The sequence below is a fragment of the Ursus arctos genome, unplaced genomic scaffold, assembly GCF_023065955.2.
Source record: "Ursus arctos isolate Adak ecotype North America unplaced genomic scaffold, UrsArc2.0 scaffold_15, whole genome shotgun sequence".
Lineage (NCBI taxonomy): Eukaryota > Metazoa > Chordata > Mammalia > Carnivora > Ursidae > Ursus > Ursus arctos.
Genome location: NW_026622819.1, coordinates 26,429,936 through 26,441,972, shown reverse-complemented (window position 1 = coordinate 26,441,972; position 12,037 = coordinate 26,429,936). Strand labels below are relative to the sequence as shown.

Below are 12,037 nucleotides of genomic sequence, written 5' to 3'. Positions count from 1 at the left end.
ATTGCCATTGATCCAAGACTGCCAAGATAGGCTTTCTGCAGTTAGGTTAGAGGAGCTATTTAAGAGTTTGCGTAAATATCTCTTAAGTAAAACCTGGACAGCATCTTAACTTAAGGTTTAAATCTCTACCCTCAAGATCCTGATCCAAAATTTTGGAAAGATCCCACCCCCTTTATTCTGTTTCCTAAGAGAACTCCCAACATGGAACAAGGATGAGAGCAATGAACTCCGCTTCAAGATTTCAGGACTCAAGTTTTGACTCTGTGTGGCCCGGAGCAAATCACAGCTCGTGAGTCTCAGTTTTCTTGCTCATACAATGAAAGTATTTGTTACCACTTGCTTTCTACAGCCCCTCCCAGTTCCCAGGATTCTGTGGTGGCAAACCGCAGATTTTTGTGACTATGTGAACAATATTTAACACATATGGGGATAAAAAGGAAGAACTGGTTTTCGGTTCTCTAACACTGATTCCCTGTACCCTTGTGAAGTTGGTCTTCATCAAATTGAAAAGTTTTAATGTTCTCATTCTAGGAATTGGCTGGGAGGTTGTTTCTAAGTATATGAAGTGTAACTTCTCGTTCCTGAACACCAGCTTCTGCCCATCATTGTGAAGTGAGGTACCGGAACAGGCACTGAATTTCCATTCTAAAAATGACAGTCTGGTTCCACCTCCATTTAATTAGCTTTGACCTTGGGGCGCCTGGGTGGCTCAGTCAGTTAGGCGTCTGCCTTCGCCTCAGGTCATGATCCCAGAGTCCCAGGATTGAGCCCCACTTGGGGCTCCCTGCTCAGCAGGGGGTCTGCTTCTCCCTCTGACCCTCCTTGCTCTCGTGCTCTCTCTCTCTCTCACTCCCTCTCAAATAAATAAAATCTTTAAAAAACAATTAACTTTGACCAGAAGCAATTCACCTGTATAATTAGAAATCAAATTTAAAAAACGTTAAACGGTCAGAGTTCCAAACCCATGTGCTGTTTTTTTCCTTCCCTTGCCATCTTCGCCCTGTCCCCAAATATAAACCTTAGTTATAGGTAAATGTGCTTTCGGTTTGTTCATAACTCTGGAATGGGATGCTAGTAACCTGGGTGGACACCGAGCTTCTATAGTGTGTTCATGCACAGTCCCTCTCTTGATCCTGAGGTAGAAGAGGCAAGCACTGCTATTGCAGAATCACACAGAGGAAGCATGTGTGCAGGGTACTTCTAGATTCTTCCATCTCCAAATAAACTGTGATTGACTCCAAATTAACCCCAACAACTGTGAAACTTAAGGACAAGGAAATCAAATAAACTTTCCTTTGGACTGTGCAGTTTCTTAAAACACATTTTCTGTCCTTTTAAGACAAGGTTAGATTCCTTACTTCTGAGCTCCCATACTCTCCATCTGCAATCTCATCTTGACGTTCACAATTATATTGGCGCTCTCTGTGAATCACTCACATGCCCCATGTATTTGTCCACCCACCCAGGAAAAAATGCACCTTGAAGAATACCTGCTATGTGCCCGATACTGTTCTAAGCGTTAGGGAAGCAACAGTGAACAAACAGACAAAGATTTTGCTCTTCTGGACCTTCTATTCTAGGTGAAGAAAAATAGGGCTACTGGTTTTCTGATGTCTCTGCAAGTTAGAAAAAGGCACAGGGCCAGGGGAATAGGCAACAAGTTTGTGTGAATTAGGGAAAAAGAAAAAAGAAAAAAGCAAGCCTCTTCCTCCAGGCAGACTCAGGCCCCTGCTAAGCAGTAAAGCTTTGGGAACAGAGGGTGGGCTGGATTTTAGGGCTCCCTTCCCTCCTCCCTCCCTCAGCTGGGTGAACCACCTTACATGGAAGTGCCAAATTATATGGAGAAAAAGCCAGATAAAAGATCTGGAAAGTGATGCGGACATGTAGGGTGTGCTAGCTTATACAGTGTAGTTAAGGAAGGCCTCTCTGACAAGGTGGCATTGAGTAGAGTAAGTAGAAGGAGCAATCATACAACGTCAAGTTTAAGAAAAGATAACAGCAAGTACAAAGGCCCTGAGACAGGAGCAAATTTGGTGGGTTCAAGGAAAAGCAAAAGTGCAATTAAGAATGAGAAGGAGACAGAAGAATGGGTCAGCAAAAGAGCAAAAAGCATGCAAGGCCCTATAGGCAATCCATTCATCTAAATATCCACCCACCCATCCATGAAAACTGAATACTCACTAGGTGGCTGGCCCCGTCTGATCAGTGGGACCTCCTTGCGGGCAAGAGCTCTTACGGTTCACCATCCAGCCTTTAGCATTCAACATAGCGTCTGACTTATTATCAATGTTCAATAACACTTAAGAAACTTGGGATCATCTTCAGGAACTCTCCAGTAGCAGAGATTCTGGCCCTTTAGTATGTATATCAGTTTCTGTAACAAGTGACCACCAACTTCATGGCTTAAAACAACACGAGGTTATTATGTGCTAGTTCTGGAGCTCAGACGTCTGCGATGGCTGTCCTTGCGCTAGAGACAAGGTGTGGGCAAGGCTGATTCTTTCTAGAGGCTCTCGGGGAAAATTTTGTTTTCTTGCCTTTTCCGCATGGAGACCACCTGCGTTCCTTGCTTTGTGGCCTCATTTTCTACCTTCAGAGCCCGCAGTGCAGCATCTTTAAATAATTAACTCTTGACTCCTTCTGCTTTAACAGACCCTTCTGATTAAATCAGGCCCACCAGATAACCCAGGATAAGCTTAAGGGCAGCTGATTAGCAATCTTAGTGCTCTCTGCCAACTTAACTTTTCTTTGCCATGTCACATAAAATATTAAGAGTCCAGGGATCAGGACGTGCACCTCTTTGGGACGAGGGTTGGGGGGGGAGTGGGGGGGTGGTCCGTTATTCTGCCTCAGTGTATTTAACCTGACTTGATTTGCTTAGTTAAGTTTAAAAACATCCAGAAGTGACATAGGGAACGCTTACTACCTGTCCTCCTCCTGTGAAAAGCTATTATTTGGCGGTGTCTTGCTCGTTTCTCTCCCCTGCCCATCTCCCATTTATAATCCGGTACATCCCGTCACAGTACTTGAATATACTGTTTCTTCCCATTTGGGGGCTTGGTTCATAATGAATGTGCAGGAGTGTCTTCCCTTCCACTCACCTCTTTCTCTTGGGGACTTAACTCTTCAGAGGAGCCTTTCCATCTGCTGGAACCCACATCGATTGCTCCCTCAACCCATGGGCTCCAATGGCCTTACCGCAGTCATCATAGCTGAGCTCTTGTCCTTTGATCGCTTCACAAATATGCAACTCTCATGCTTGAGTTCTTTGCCCTGAGGGGAACAGAAATTGCTACTCTGTGAATGCCTTGGTCTGTTGCTTTGCCCAGCCCCCTCTTTGCCTTGCAGTCGGCCTTTTAACTTTGCTCACAAAGCATCATCACCCCCGTCTTTGCTGGATAGGGTTTCTGCTGCTGTCAGCACCCCGCATTCCAGTTATGCCACGTTGCACAGGGTTGTGCTTTGACACGTTCTGGGAGCATTTCCCCCACACAGCATGTCATGTGTTTATCTGAAGATGGGTGGGTTTAATTATTAAAGGCTTTGCAGTCTGTCTTCCAAGTTTATGTAAGGAAAACAAATTGATGAGTCTTATTCAACCAATGTGAAGAAAAAGGCCATTCTTTCTCACACACTGTGATGACACAGACACTATTCTACTCTTTTTTCTCTGCATTCTTGTAGCATATGATGGGCATTATTGCGAAAATGGGCAATTTGAAAATTATTCAAGTAGTCCTCACATGTGTGCATAGAGACATACGTAGGGCAGTCATCCCATCATTTTTAGGGCTGTAAAATACCGGAAGCATCGATAAGGAACTAATAAAATACAGCACAATCGTACTATGAAATATTATGCAACAGTTAAAAAGAATTAGATGTGTGTGCCAACGGAGAACAATCTCTAAGATATTTTAAGTATCTTTTTTTTTTTTTAAGTAAGCTCTCCCCCGCCAACACGAGGCTTGAACTCCCCAGCCCAAGAGTTGCATGCTCTACCAACTAAGCCAGCCAGGTGCCCCTTAAGTATCTTTTAAAGTACGGTCCAGAAGAGTGTATAAAATACACTTCTGTATTTAAAGGGGCAAACTAAATACATGCCTACGGGTACATACGGACAGAGAAGGCCTCCGGTCATCCAACAGACTGAACAGCTGTTGCTTCTGGAGAGGGGAACTAAGGACTGGAGGAGATTTATTTTCAGTTTCTTTCAATTGACATCTAGTCATCCAGACTTGGGAGTTTCTTCTCATACCCCAGCCTCGGTATGAAGCATTTCTTTCCATCTTTCCAAGAACGCTGGTTTGGGTGCAGCTGTTAGGTGCCCAGCTGAGTGTAGTGTTTCTCCAGGAAATCATCTTCTGAGTTCAACGGCTGGCCTCCGTTGAAGGAAGTCCTCCTCACAGGGTGCATGCACTTGATAATTTAAAATAGTTAACAACTTCATATGCCATTTGCATTATTTTCATTGATTTCTTTTGTTTTCCGGGGGGGGGCATTAAAGGTCCAATTAAAAATGTACAGTGTGTAGTGAGGCGAGCTGAAGTCGAGGTGGGAGAACCGTGTTGTGAGTAAAGGGAGACGGCCCATTGTATTATGATAAAGAACGTGAGCTACTTAAATAATTGCTCCCATTTCATTGTCACTTGGTGGGTTTCTTGGTTTTTTTCTTTTTAAGATTTATTTATTCATTTTTAGAGTGGGGGGAGGGGCAGAGAGAGAATCTCTCAAACAGACTCCCCGCTGAGCAAGGAGCCCAGTGCAGGGCTCCACCCCACAGCCATGAGATCATGACCTCAGCCAAAACCAAGGGTCAGACACTCAACTGACTGAGCCACCCAGAAGCCCCGTCATTGGGTGTTTTAATTATGAGTCAACCTGTGAGAGTTCACCCTAAAGAGTGTTTTAGGAATGAATTATCCCTGTACTGTCCTAGAAGGTATTTGACTTTTTTTTAGCACGTGCATGTATTACCTTTTCAAAAGAGGGAAAGGACAGAAGAGAAAAAACAATCTAATGGAAGCTTTTAAATGGTGACAAAGACTACAGAGAACCGTGAGGCAGTTTTGAATTGAAGAGCCATGATACAGCTGCCCCCAAGGGGCTGATGCTTGGGGCTGAGGGGCTCATCGGCTGACCTTAATTAAGGATTCTCCTGGGTTATCTGGGTGGGCATGGTGTAATCAGAGGGGTCTTCAAAAGTGGAAAGGGGAGTCAGAGTCCAAGATTAAAGATGCTAGGAGACGGCAAGGAGGTGACATATAGTGAGAGGCTGTGGACCACTGCCTGCCACTGAGTGTGACTCGGGCAAAACACACCATCACACCCAAGCGCCACCGACCCGATCCTCGGGAGCCAGACACATATGCCATATGCTTACGAATGCACCAAAAATCAACAACAGAGATGCAAAACGAAACAAAAGTTTATTTTCTGCAATACCTTCTGTAAATTACAAAGGCCCAAATGCTACACTACAGCATATAACTTTTCAATATTTAACCAGAGTACTTATAATAAATATGCATCCTGAAACAAGATAAAAGGGTACACTTTGTCAGGCATCCTACAAAATGTCTCAAGTTTTATACTCTGCAGCATTTCTGCGCGGGGGCAGGAGTGGGGGGCTTGCTTGTATTAAGGGCTGTGACAAAAAGTCCTTTCACATTTCTTTGGAGCATTTTCGAAATTGCTGAACTATAAACAACTTGAGAAAAGTAACACCAAGCTTGAAAGCCATTTTTGCTTTGCTGTCCTTGGTCCTCATCCAATAGAGATGAACACATCCTCTGACACAGCCAAACACGCTGGGCGCCCAGGCGGCCCTACGGTACGTGGGCCGTCAGGACAGGCCGCTGCCCTTTTAGTTATACACTTCGGAGAGGTCCGTGCTCAGCTGACATCCCTCCTTACGAACAATGCTGTAAGGAAGCTGCAAGCAAGTTCAAACACCTTTAACCTGAAAGTAAAGTGAACAAAAATATTTTCCCCCATGACCTTTGCTATGCACCATCACGTGTACCATACTGGGATTTTAGTTTCAATGCTGGAAAAGTGACGGGTACTAACAGTCCTTCCGGAGATCATTTACAGGCGCTGGTAGAGCTGGGGCATTCAAAAATACTCAGTGGGCAGAAGGAAATGTGCTACAGTCTAAGGACACCATGGCAGAAAGTCTAGGGATACCGGTGGCAGCTCGTGGTGAGTCTGGAATAGGAATAAATACATAACTACCCTTGGCTGTAGCGGAAAACTCTGAAGAAAAAGGCTTTAAAAAAGGCGCAAGCACGGTTACCTAAAAATACTTCGTTAATAGAGTCTAATGTCGATTTCGCTTATGTAGGGGTTTAGCTATGAAAACATCGTTAAGAGCCAATAAAAATATTGTAGAGAAAAAAAAACACTTTTAAAAAATTGAGGTTAAGAACTATGAGGCATTTCTTTTGGCTGTAAACACGCAGTTTACCGTCCCTTGTTGAACACAAACGTCTGCATTCCTGAGCTTCACGGATAACAGCAGGAGGCCAGTTTGCATAGAAAATCTGCAACATGTCAACAATTTGCTTTTGTTTTTCAGCTTCGGATTTTAGTGAACAGTGCTCAGCACACCGCGGGGCTGCCGAGCGAGCAGCGTGATGAGCCGTGTAAGGCAGACGGGGGGAAACGAAGGAAGGAGAGTTTTAAAATCCACAGGAAATCAGGATGAAGGCTCTTCAGCGTGCACCACATAAGGAGTGCCAGCCTAATTTGGTCAGAAGTTGAATCGTGTTTTAGGATTGGAAACCAAAGGCAAAAAGAGCCCTTCTGTGCTGAACGGCACGGCCTGAGTGGGGGACGAAAGCAACGAAGGCAACGAAGCCCCTCGGCTGGGCAGCCACCGGGGACGGTGCCCACCCGCCAGCACCAGGACCAGACCCCCTGCGTGTGGCTGACCCCAGCTCCGGAATCTGAAGGGGTAACACCGTGTGTCACCCCTGCTGCTCTGAAGTCTCTAAGCGGTTCTGAGGAGGACAGTCTTCTCCAGGGCGCGGTCCTCAGAAAGCTGCCTTTGGAAAGGGAGAAAGCTATGCGAGGCCACGGTGCAGATCGCGAGTGAGCACCACGGCAGTGGTTGCCCACAATGCCAGATCTAACACAAAGACGGACAACAAGGGGGCAGTGTCCTGCCAGGGAATCCATTTTACTTCTTCTGGGACTGGTTTTTACACATGGTAAGGATTTGCTTCAGTACTTTCTGGACATCTTCATCCATCTGGCCCTAGGAAATTCAAACAAAAGACACTCATTAGAACCTGAGTTGAGTCCTGGCAGTCTCCCCTAGGGAATGGGACGGCTGGCTGAGATGAAGCCCTTGGCGTTTCCCCCAGATCTTCCAAAGGAATGTTAGCCTTATCGACTCCCACATTTCTACGAGGGACAGAGAGAGGGCCCTGCTCTTTGCCCTCTGGAGGATGAGGAGGCCTGGGTCCACCAGAGCCTCTGGCAAAGGGTTTTCTGGGTCTCAGTTGCAAATGTGAGCCCAGCCGAGCCACCAAGAGTCCTGCGGTGAGACCGTGAAGATGGCTCTGAGAATATGCGCACGCCCGAAAATAAAGCCCGGGCTGCTGCTCCTGGTGGGGGTAGCAGCCACATCCTCCCTCGTTTCGCAACAGATGCTGAGGCTGCTCGCCCTCAGTGGTGCAGGGCTCCTGACAAAATCCAAAGCGAAGCAAAAGGCATTTTAAAGCTTCTCGATGTAAAAGATTCCCCTTGAATTTTCATTTGTTCTACTGGTTTAATGATGGGGGTTGGGTGACACCTGCTGTGGTATATACTTCACAGGCTGTCAGCGTACCTGCACGGCATATAGAAGATGCATTCTGTAAACAGATATGACCTCCTGGTGTTGTTTCTTGCATTCCTGGGAAGAGAAGATGTGACATTAAGAGCTTAGGAGACTTTTAAAGAACAAAACCAAAAGACTGTAAGAAAGCTGTGGCCAAATGCTCCCCAAGTGACTTCCTCCAGCAAATGCTAGCATGTGAGGCTTTTAAAATTTTGGGCTCACTGGATTGTATATTACTGAACACTTATCACTATTTGTAGGGAAACATTTGTTGATACTCTTACGGGAAAAAAATCTACCTATTTCATATTTTGGTATGTCAACTCTAGAAGAAAATTCATGAAAAAGTAGTTATTATATAATCCCACCTTTGTTGCAAGAAATATATGTAAACATATTTATGCAAATACACAGACACATTCAGACAAAGTAAATCGTGCAAAGAAACCTAACAAATGTAAAAAGTGACCATCTCTGACTGGTTGGATTATGGACCATTTATAGAAACTTTTCCAGAGTCTTCTGTATTTTCCAACTTTTCTACAATAACCAAATATTTATTAATTTAAATTTTAAAAACCTATTCTTTTTATTTTTTTTTTTGAAGATTTTATTTACTTATTTGACAGAGACAGCCAGCGAGAGAGGGAACACAAGCAGGGGGAGTGGGAGAGGAAGAAGCAGGCTTCCGGTGGAGGAGCCTGATGTGGGGCTCGATCCCATAACGCCGGGATCACGCCCTGAGCTGAAGGCAGACGCTCAACGACTGCGCTACCCAGGCGCCCCCTAAAATCTATTCTTTTAAGAAGAGTTACTGGTCTCTCACTATATAGCCAGTCATCTAGTCCCCAGGGAGCTCAATTATTCGGCTGTCGGTGAACCCAGGAGACGAACAGGGTGGGGGCACCAATCTCAACTGGTTCCTCAGTACAGCTGCTCGTGCTTTTATTTCTCCTTGTTGAGCTATTATTCCAATTCCTCTCAGTAACTATTTCAGGAACCTTCACTTGGCTCTGAACTTTTCTAAGGAGATGGTTTTCCTCCTATTTCAGGGTGAAAATTGAGACCATCATATATAGATCGCTCCCAAAGTCCACAGAAGTCCATCAATACGCTTCTCACCTCCTTCCTATGAGTGTTAGAACATGAGTTGTCCTTCCTATTCAAAGACAACCTTTGAAACCTCAGTCCTTTGAAGGTCACACCATTAGAAGGTGGGCCTAGGACCTCCTCCTGTGTTGTTTCCTCTCACCTTTTGGATACCTCCACTCAATCATTTAAAACTTTATCTCCTGATCATTGTCCTCCTTTCCATCCCATTTGGATGACTGCGATATCCACATGCATGAGCCACGGATACCTCCGTCTCTCTGAAATCTCAGAAGAAAGCACCTCACCCTCTGGTCACCGGCTCCTCTCTTTCCAGCAAATCTACTTTAGGCTCCCCTGCCTCCTGCTGGGTTCTTCAGCCCCGTCAGATGCCTGCCTCCTCGGTCACTTCTCTAGGGCAGCCCACTGCAGGCCGGATTCCAGCCCTCCACCCCACTGGGACTGTCCTTGCCAAGGATGCCAAGGGCCATCAAAATGCCACATCCTAGTCCTTGCCGCCTCCTCCCTATCCCTTCTAGACTCAGCACAAGCATCGCCCCCTGCAAGGAGCCTTCGGAGACATTTCCTCCGTCTGCCCAGAGCATGCTAGGCATCTCTCTAGCAATGGGTGCTTACCACAGTGAGAATATGGAAAGTTGTCGAGCAGAAATTCGGTGAAGGCACGGACTGTGTCTTATTCACCTTTAGATCATTAGCACCTTGTATATATTCATTGAATGTGTTGAAAACTGTCAAAATGATTGTATGACCATCAGCATTTTAGCTATAAATCTGTGACAACCACTTCATCAGAAAAATGCTCTGAAGAGCTGCTTCACTGCTGGAGCCGATAACACAAAAAAGCTGCTTTTGTACTCTGGGGCCAGCCAGAGTAATGACTCGGAGACCCGAATTCACCAGTCTCAAGTCTGTACCAAAGAAATCCTACAGTCCAGGTCCTGTTTGTCAATGGAAACTGGAGATAATCCAGGACAGGTGAACCCTTGGCTTCCCGTGGAAAATGTAACATCCCCTTGTCAACTAAAACCTTAATAAAGGTTGTGGGAGGTGAAATAATGGCCCTCCAAAGATGTCCACACTCAAATTCCCAGAACTTGTGGAATATTACCTATATGGTGCCAGGGACCTTGCAGTTGTGATTAAGTTAAGGATCTTGAGATGGAGAAAAAGTGTATTCTGATTATCTGGATATCTCTAAATGTCATCACAAGGGTCCTTATAAGAGAGAAGCAAGGTCAAAGGTGGGAGTAGGAGATGGGAGAGCAGAGCCAGGGCTGGAGTGACAGGCTCTGAAGCTGGAGGTAGAACCCATGAGCCAAGGAATTTGGGTGGCCTCCAAAAGCTAGCAAAGGCAACGAAATGGATTCTCCCCTAGAGTCTCTAGAAGGAACCAGCCTTGCTGATACCTTGCCTTTAGTGAAACTGATTTCACACTTATCATCTCCAGAATTGTTTTTAAAGATTGTGATTCATTTATTTGAGAGAGCAAGAGCAAGCATGGTGGGGGGAGGGGAAAGAGCAGAGGGGAGGGGAGAGAGATAAGCAGATTGCACTGAGCGCAGAGCCCCACACAGCTCCATCCCAGGACCCTGAGATCACTTCCAGAGCCAAAAACCAAGAGTCAGACACTTAACTGACTGAGCCACCCAGGTGCCCCGATCTCCAGAATTTTAAGAGCATAGATTCTGGTTTTAAACCAAGTTTGTGCTGGTCTGTTACAATAGCCATAGGAAAAAACTACAGCTATGGGAAGAACTTTCCCAGGTCAAATAAGGAGAGGGGCCAAGAAGCAGCTTCAGAGGCACAGACACACACCTATCAGGGATCCCGGCCCCTAACAAGAAAAAGTTCGTGCCACTGCCAGAGACGGTAGTGGCCGTGGTAGAAAGATGGACAGGGGGTGAAAAGTCAGTAGATACGTAACCACGAAGCCTGCGCCACTGTCCAGCCGACTCCTCCCTTCTCAAAGACCCAGGTGACCCATGTCGTTGCAGGTGACGTGCGGGAGCGCCACCACTCCCTCTTCCTGCCTGCCCGCACCCTGAAAGTCTTCAGTCAGTTGCTCTGCAGAGCACCGCTCCCAGAGGCTGGGACTCTCCTCACCCCAGCCCACCCCCCGCCCCCCCACACTGGGCAGGTGCGTGGAATCGGCCTGGCCTGCCAGCCCCAGCCCCACTCACAGCCAGCTGGTTCTGGAGCTGTTTGACCTGCTGCTGCAGCGCTTCGAGCTGCTGACTCTGCCGCTTGGACGAGCTCGCGGAGTAGGAGAGCTGCGAGAGGCTGTTCAGCGCCTCCTTCAACTTGGTCACTTCCTTCGACATCTCATTGATCTGGCGGGAAAGGAAAACTATCAATAGGCAAGAAAGAGCCTGTAGAAACAAAATTCCAGAGAATTCTAAGCCTTGAACATAGCCTCTTACTGGCTTCTGGGACTCAAGGCTTTGGAACAATTTCTTGTTTATTTTTTAAAGAAAACCCACAAAACGAAATAGGTGACAAAATCAGCAAACCCACATGGCCCTCTAAGGCCACTATGTTCAAATAAGGGCCCCGGATTAAACCTTGTGCTTTGAGGCCGGAGAGTAACAAAAGCTATGGCACTAATTTCCTTTTTCATTCTGAAAGGGGCTATTGTTGAAAAAATAAATCAGAACCAGGATTTCAGGCATTCTTTATTTGGAGACAGCTATGTCTTATTCAATAGCACTGACACAGGCAACCAGGAGTAAGTTCTAGGAACCCTGATTTCTCTGGACATCTTGCTTTAACGTAAACTCCTCCCTGCAACCCGGCCTCTGCCTTCCGACTCCCTGTACCCTTGGCTTTGGAAGCTCTTTTTGAAATTTTCATTATATTAAAGGAATACACGATCAACAGTGCTCTGACCAGTGCCGTTCAGAACACCTGACCCAGGGGACTGGGGATGCAGAGTGGATTCAGGCTCGGAGCTATTCTCCAAGTCCCCCTTTGTATTCCTCCTTCCTCCAAGCCACACCCAGCCCATCTCCCCACATTCCCCCCACTTCTCCTCCTGTCCACCTTTGACAATAAGGGCCAGGGAGGGCAGTCCTTCCACTGACTCAGAGCAAAGCTCCTATG

The 12,037-nt window shown here is 46.2% G+C and overlaps 2 protein-coding genes across 22 annotated transcripts in view; both read right to left on the bottom strand.

The window, feature by feature from the left end:
* TTC23L (tetratricopeptide repeat domain 23 like) overlaps window positions 1-3,328 on the bottom strand; it is a 57,919-nt gene extending 54,591 nt beyond the window's left edge. For 2 of the 3 annotated variants that reach the window (XR_008959195.1, XM_057312189.1), the window contains exon 1: window positions 3,102-3,328. The gene's annotated coding sequence lies outside the window, so the exon portion shown is untranslated. Of the gene's footprint in view, window positions 1-2,181; window positions 2,607-3,101 lie in introns of those variants that run through there. The other variant, XM_057312190.1, reaches the window with a different exon arrangement.
* A 2,082-nt stretch (window positions 3,329-5,410) lies between these two features.
* RAI14 (retinoic acid induced 14) overlaps window positions 5,411-12,037 on the bottom strand; it is a 143,412-nt gene continuing 136,785 nt past the window's right edge. For all 19 annotated transcript variants that reach the window (XM_026506780.4, XM_048224230.2, XM_048224233.2 and 16 more), the window contains 3 exons: window positions 11,119-11,268; window positions 7,838-7,903; window positions 5,411-7,261 (listed from right to left, as the gene is read on the bottom strand). In XM_026506780.4, coding sequence (XP_026362565.1) covers window positions 7,184-7,261; window positions 7,838-7,903; window positions 11,119-11,268 — 294 coding nt within the window. In that variant the 3' untranslated portion in view covers window positions 5,411-7,183. The remainder of the gene's footprint in view (window positions 7,262-7,837; window positions 7,904-11,118; window positions 11,269-12,037) is intronic.